Source organism: Trichomycterus rosablanca, chromosome 24 (assembly GCF_030014385.1).
Source record: "Trichomycterus rosablanca isolate fTriRos1 chromosome 24, fTriRos1.hap1, whole genome shotgun sequence".
Classification (NCBI taxonomy): Eukaryota; Metazoa; Chordata; class Actinopteri; order Siluriformes; family Trichomycteridae; genus Trichomycterus; species Trichomycterus rosablanca.
In genome coordinates this window covers 7,566,572-7,573,905 of record NC_086011.1, presented here as the reverse complement: position 1 = coordinate 7,573,905, position 7,334 = coordinate 7,566,572, and the positions used below count along the sequence as shown (strand labels likewise).

General features: G+C 39.4%; 1 protein-coding gene across 1 annotated transcript in view; it reads right to left on the bottom strand.

The window, feature by feature from the left end:
• Positions 1-4,479: 4,479 nt before the first annotated feature.
• The window catches only part of plekhg5a (pleckstrin homology domain containing, family G (with RhoGef domain) member 5a), a 37,251-nt gene continuing 34,396 nt past the window's right edge, over positions 4,480-7,334 (bottom strand). The window contains exons 18-19 of the mRNA XM_062986523.1: positions 5,628-5,749; positions 4,480-5,437 (exon numbers count right to left, since the gene is read on the bottom strand). Of these exons, the coding sequence (XP_062842593.1) occupies positions 4,480-5,437; positions 5,628-5,749 (1,080 nt within the window). The remainder of the gene's footprint in view (positions 5,438-5,627; positions 5,750-7,334) is intronic.

The following is a 7,334-nucleotide window of genomic DNA, read 5'->3' as shown; positions in this document are numbered from 1 at the left end:
CAATCCAAAATCACTAATAAGTATGTATTTCACACGGTGTGACCTGTCTTGTCACATAGGTATTGTACCTTGCTTTCATGGAGCATAGAACAGTTTTTACCAAACTCAAATTCTTTGTGGGCAAAGAATTATGTTTGAATTGTTTAATCTTGGATTAACAATGGCTGCAAACATCTTGGCATGATATACAGAGATCTAAAATAAACATACATATAATAAAAGTAATTTCTTATATATACATTTGTTTTTTAATATTCTACTATAAAAGATCATTCTTTATTGCATGTAATGTTTGTGTTATCATTAAACAGTACACAGTTTGTTAAGTAATTTAATAAAACATTTTATACTTGATGTAAAAAAAACAATGATCCCAGTGTGGCTTTAGCAGCTGTATCATTTTATTTGAAAGCAATTGCAGTAGACTGCATACCAGCTGTAAACTAAAAAGGATCAAAACCCATGATAAAGTAGCTTAAAATCAGCCCTTAATCATATGACTTTTACAAGTACACTGCCTAAAATGTAAATAAAAAATGCTACAATTTCATATTTTACAAAATGACACCAGAATCAAGGCCTTTCAACAATACATTTGTATATTTTATAAAACCAAAAAGCCCCAATAAATAATACATTTACAGTACATTGAATAAGGAGCAAACCATGTGCATTAATTACTGTGGCTTCATATCAAAGTGCCTCTTAATTACTTTGTATTAGCATTTGTATTACCCAAACATATATTTTATTATTATTATTATTATTTAGTTATTGTATCGGCATGAACTCTTTTTGTACGTACTTGGTGAATGGAAAGTGTAAGAATATTCAATTTTACATATATAAAAGTAGTAGTGTAGTGGATTCAGAAAGTATACAGGCCCTTTGACTTTACTAAACTGTGGATTTGATATTAAACAGTGAAACTATGAAATTCACAAGTGTGGTCATATGCATCCCGTTTGCTTTAATAATCCTTGAGATGAGTTTACATTGTGAATGGAGTCGACCAAGGCACACACCCAGGTTTATAATAAGGGCTCAATTTACACTCCATTGTAAGAACAAAAAAACCAAGTCATAAAGTCAGAGGAACAGTTGATCAAATTGTAAAAAGGTAATAAAACAATATCTAAAGCATAGAGTGTTCTTACAACCACAGTGATCTCAATAATCCTGAACTAGAAGATGCTTGGTACAACCTTTAACCTTCCTAGAATTGGCCATCCTGGCAGGAAGGGACTTGGTCTGCAAGGTAAGAAAGAACCCTCTAAAAGAGCTCCAAAAGTCCAAAAAAATGGGAAAACATGTTGGATGGAAAACCATACCTGAAGCTGTCCAAATATTAGGTCTTTAGGAAAGAGTGGCAGGACCAAAGTCACTGTGTAAACGTTATATGAAAGCTCGCTTGGAGATTACTTATTTTGTAATTTAGTAACTACAGGAACTTCCTTGGAGAAACTCTGAGGGCAATAGTCACCTTTTGAGAACCAAAACAACACAAGAGTGGCTTTGAGGCCCAGCCAAAGCTTAGAAATAAAGCACTTCAGACATCTGTTGAGACCAAACTATGGCACTTTACAGCTGCTCATCATTCATTCTGACAGAGCTTAGAAGGATCTGCCATGAACAGCGGAATAAACTGCCTAAACCCAGACGTGAAAATCTTGTTAAGACGTATCCAAGAAAACTTGCAGCTGGAATTGCTGCCAAAGGGGCTTCTATAAACTACTGAATAAAAGTTCTGAATGCTTTTCTGAATAAGAGATTTCATTTTTTTTAGTGTGTTTATGTTTAAATTATTTTTTATTATTTTTAATAATTAGATATAATAATTTGTCCTTTATTCGTAGGCTTTGCAAATGGGTTTTAAAGTGCCCTTGAAGGTAAACAAAAAAGGTACACTCATGCTCAGAACATTTTTTACATCACCTGTTGCAATTTTGAGGTTAAGAACGGAATGTAAATGTCATCTGAGGTACGAATCTTGCAAACGCTACAAGTAAATAAGCAACTGCAACAATTTGTTGCATATTAAGAAAGAAAGAAACAATGCACTAATATTATGGACTTTGATGGGTAGCTTGATTTTGGTAGTTCAGATCACAAAATATAATGTTTAGCCCTTCAGTAATGAGTAGTTAATGCAAAAAAAGCTTTCCTTTTTGCTTTGCAAATGATTTAAGTAGACATTATTTTAATACATAGAATGTCTCTGTTAAACAAGTTGTGGTCAGTGCACATTCAGTGATGGGGTTTTAGATTGTGGAAATATTGCAATAAGATCCATCGTCCTTATGTATGCAGGGCATGTAATGAGACTCCAGGTGCTGCTGCTGATGATGGAAATGTTGTCGACACAGATGAAAAGACTTCCAATAGACCAGCTAGTGGCACTTTCTTCAGTTCCTATAGATACTATACCTCCCTAGAAAAGAGCAAAATAAGTCAATAAATAGAGAGAAAACAAATTGGTTTCAGTACAATATGAAATGCATTATACAGCCTTGCTGCTTATGTCTTATTTCTATCAAAATCAGATGTAAAATAAGGTGGAAAAACACAATGATGTTAGATCCAGACATTCTAAGTAAAGGACTGATTCTCATAGCTTGTAAGATCAAATTCTTGACATTGAAAAGCCAGCTTTGCACAGTATTCAAAACATGATTCATACGCAAGCAAAGCCATGTTGGAAAACACGAGGATGCATCCTAATGCTCTGATATGCTCAGACTTCAAATTCACTCAGATTCATTCATGCTGGTACATTTAGTATCTGTTTGTTTGTTTTTACATTACATTTACTGCATTAACAGTCACTTATCCTAAAGCGACGCACAATTTAAACCGAATACAATTCAAGCAACTTAAACCAGTGACCTTATGAGCAAGTCCAGCATGGTCAACAGTAAGCTAACACTGCATTAATCCCAGCTTTTAAAACTCATTCTTAACAATCATCCAGTCATCCTCCAGACTACACAAATACAACTATAAGAGCTTTTAATTAAGATTTTAAACTGTTTTGAATTAACAATATTTGATGTGAAGTACAGCAAAAATACTGTAGCTCTAAAACTCTCCCACAGAGAGCTTCAATTCTTTTTATACAACAGTTAGTTCTGACCTTACAATCTGATTGGTTGAGAAGCGTTCTAACAGTGCTGATATTCGTGATAACAGCACGGCCTTTTCACACCACAACTGCATTACTCCGCTGACGCGTTGCCAGTAACGACAAGCTTCATGCACACAAACGCGCACGCAGGCGACACAGACCTTATTCCCGATCGCGTTTTAAATCCGTTATCTGATATACAATCTAGCGCACTGTGTAGGGAACATAAATCCGCGATCTGATACACAATCTAGTGCACTATGTAGGGAACTTTAATGTGTTTGTAACGCAAACAGTTAGCCCAGTTAGCAGCTCCTAAGAGTTCTGTTATCACCCATATCCTTTGGTGTGTGTGAGAGGGTTTTTTTTGGGGTTTTTTTCCCTTCAGAGGTTCTTGCCTTCTTCTTCTTGTTGTTCTTACCTCCCTAAAATGAGTTTTTGCAACTTGGGATGTCTGCTTTGTAGTGTTAAACTTTATATTCGTTGTGGAACTACTTTTTGGCGGAAGGTATTGTCAATATTAAAGCATATTTAATATGAAATTCAGGGTTTCTTTGATTTATTTTCTTTCTTTATTTTGTAAAAACTGTTGTATAAAAGCAATAGAACACTTGAGGTCGTGTGGTCATGTGCGAATAACATCACGGCTGTGATGATCTACGGCACTCGCCTTCGGCTCTTGCCTGTGACCAAATCACAGCCGTGATGTTATTTGCGATAACACACTCCCTCTCGTGTTCTATTGCTTAAGTCATATATAGTTTTACAAAAAAGGTAAAGTATATTTATATTTACAAAGCAGCAGTTATCATGTGAAAACAAACCAGTCTTACACTGTAAATAAGACTTTAAATGGATGACTTTATGCTCTATGCAGCTTCTAATCAAATCTTTAGCATTTTTCTTCCAAGCTGCTCACCACAGCAGATCATTCTGGTCTGCATACCTGATTTGGCACAGTTTTTATACCAGGTTCCTAATGCAACCCTCCCTTTTTATAATCACCTAGTTTTTAGGTGTAAACAACGTTCAACCTCTTGTATAAACGTACTGCACTTCTGGATTAAAATAACATTATCTGTTTATCTTATGATGTATCATTTGATTTTAAATAGCTGAGTTAATTTGCCAAATTATGTAATTGTCTATTTTTAAACTACCTAATATTCATTCCATGTTTTTTTTTAAACAATGTTGTAATGAGACTGCAGCCTTAAACAAGTTAGTGGTTCTAGTAGTTCAGGAATGGAATCCAGGAATGGAAGGGTGATGGAAAAAAAACTAAACTATAAAATCTAACTGGCAACCACTGGCAATGCTTAACATAAGCAAATGTACGAGCACGTTAACAAAACTTACGAGGCAGTGAGTGTGGAGTTGAGCACCATGGTGGTTCTCATCCTTTGCAGCTCAGCTTTGGTCAGTATTCGATGCAGGTGAGGCTGCTGGGATGCCACTATGTCACACTTTGTTCCTACGTCATCTTGACCGCTGGGGTAGCTTAGGGGCCTGTGCAAAAGCCGGGTCTCTGCTCGTGCGAGAGCATCTGAGACTTTGCCGGACAGAACTGTGGGATCCTCTTGGACCTGCCCCTGTTCTGTCTCTAACTGCTCGATGCTGTCGAGCAAATGCCTGGAGAGCTGAGAGAGACTCTTACTAACAGTGCGTGTTTTAGTTTCATCAGAGATTGTCGTTGGGGAGGTGAGTCGCTGGAGAAGGTCATCCTCAGAACGAGATCTGTTCGCAAAGTGCTGCAAGTAGTCCGGACGAGGGTGGACGGGAGAACGACGTTGTAACGTCAGTGAGTGACAGTCTTGATGAGCGTTCCTTATGCAAGTTACATCCTTTGACTCCATCAGCTTCTTCTGGTGGTCGTAATTGTTTTCCAAAATGTTGGACTCGTTAACAGTTACCTGAGAACCATTCCAAGCTGTTGAGTCTTCGTCATCTGCATCGTCGTCATCATCATCTTCCACAAAGACCATTTCTTCTTCTTCTGTTTCTTGCTCCTCTTCTTTGTGTCGTTTCACCTCTACCTTCAGGTTCACTTCGGTGATCAGGGACTCAGGAGAGAGCGTTCCATAAGCACTGTCTATAGATAACAGGCGATTGCCTAAATCCTGCTCCATGGCTACCGGTTCACCCAGCCGCGTCAGAGCTTGGCTGTCATTGGTGGAGAGCGTGTCTACTGGGCTTGACATGTTTAAGTGGCGTGGCCTTTGCAGCGGTGTCTGCACAGACTCCAAGGATAATGAAAAGGTGGCCTCGTCTGGATCATCCAATGAGAGGGTCTCGGTGGAGCCGTTCGAACAGCTTTGCAAACAAATAAAGATAAATTGTTTTAGAAAGCTTAGTTCTATTTATTTAAAGAAATACTATAGTACATAAGGTTCATGTGAATAGATGTTCCTCTAAGCATGAATATGGCCAATATAAACTTTTATGAACATTTATTATTACGACATTATGACACGACAATATTCGTCCAGATTGTAAGCATTACCTTTTGTGTAGTGGTCCTTTGCGTACAAGACATGGGGAACTGGACGTGGAAATGCTGCTCTCTGTTTCATACTCCTCTTCCTCATCCCTCAGGGATTCAGAGCAAAGTCTCTCAAGCTGAATCTACACAGAACAGTCCAGGATCTTTAACAGACAAATATCTAACATGCTGATGTAAAGCCGTGTTGTTATTTTTGGTGCTTAAATCATTTTTCTCTTTCAGCTGCTCCTATCTTCGGGGTCACACTGGATCATTCTGGTTCGCATACTTAAATTGGCACAGTTTTTATGTCCTTCCTGATGCAACCCTCTTTATTTTATCTGTGCTTGGGACTGGCAGTGAGAGCGCACTGACAAGTACACATCTTAACCTCTGCCTATCTTACTGGGACTGTTGCAACCAAGAATGTTGTTGCAATCTTTCATCCAGAACAGCTGGCCAATGGGGGAACTCCCTACTTATTTATCCATAGGCCATTACTGCTGGTTCATTCCTGTAGCTACAGTGTATCACAAAAGTGAGTACACCCCTCACATTTCTGCAGATATTTCAGTATATCTTTTCATGGGACAACACTGACAAAATGACACTTTGACACAATGAAAAGTAGTCTGTGTGCAGCTTATATAACAGTGTAAATTTATTCTTCCCTCAAAATAACTCAATATACAGCCATTAATGTCTAAACCACCGGCAACAAAAGTGAGTACACCCCTTAGTGAAAGTTCCTGAAGTGTCAATATTTTGTGTGGCCACCATTATTTCCCAGAACTGCCTTAACTCTTCTGGGCATGGAGTTTACCCGAGCTTCACAGGTTGCCACTGGAATGCTTTTCCACTCCTCCATGACGACATCACGGAGCTGGCGGATATTCGAGACTTTGCGCTCCTCCACCTTCCGCTTGAGGATGCCCCAAAGATGTTCTATTGGGTTTAGGTCTGGAGACATGCTTGGCCAGTCCATCACCTTTACCCTCAGCCTCTTCAATAAAGCAGTGGTCGTCTTAGAGGTGTGTTTGGGGTCATTATCATGCTGGAACACTGCCCTGCGACCCAGTTTCTGGAGGAAGGGGATCATGCTCTGCTTCAGTATTTCACAGTACATATTGGAGTTCATGCGTCCCTCAATGAAATGTAACTCCCCAACACCTGCTGCACTCATGCAGCCCCAGACCATGGCATTCCCACCACCATGCTTGACTGTAGGCATGACACACTTATCTTTGTACTCCTCACCTGATTGCCGCCACACATGCTTGAGAACATCTGAACCAAACAAATTAATCTTGGTCTCATCAGACCATAGGACATGGTTCCAGTAATCCATGTCCTTTGTTGACATGTCTTCAGCAAACTGTTTGCGGGCTTTCTTGTGTAGAGACTTCAGAAGAGGCTTCCTTCTGGGGTGACAGCCATGCAGACCAATTTGATGTAGTGTGCGGCGTATGGTCTGAGCACTGACAGGCTGACCCCCCACCTTTTCAATCTCTGCAGCAATGCTGACAGCACTCCTGCGCCTATCTTTCAAAGACAGCAGTTGAATGTGACGCTGAGCACGTGCACTCAGCTTCTTTGGACGACCAACGCGAGGTCTGTTCTGAGTGGACCCTGCTCTTTTAAAACGCTGGATGATCTTGGCCACTGTGCTGCAGCTCAGTTTCAGGGTGTTGGCAATCTTCTTGTAGCCTTGGCCATCTTCATGTAGCG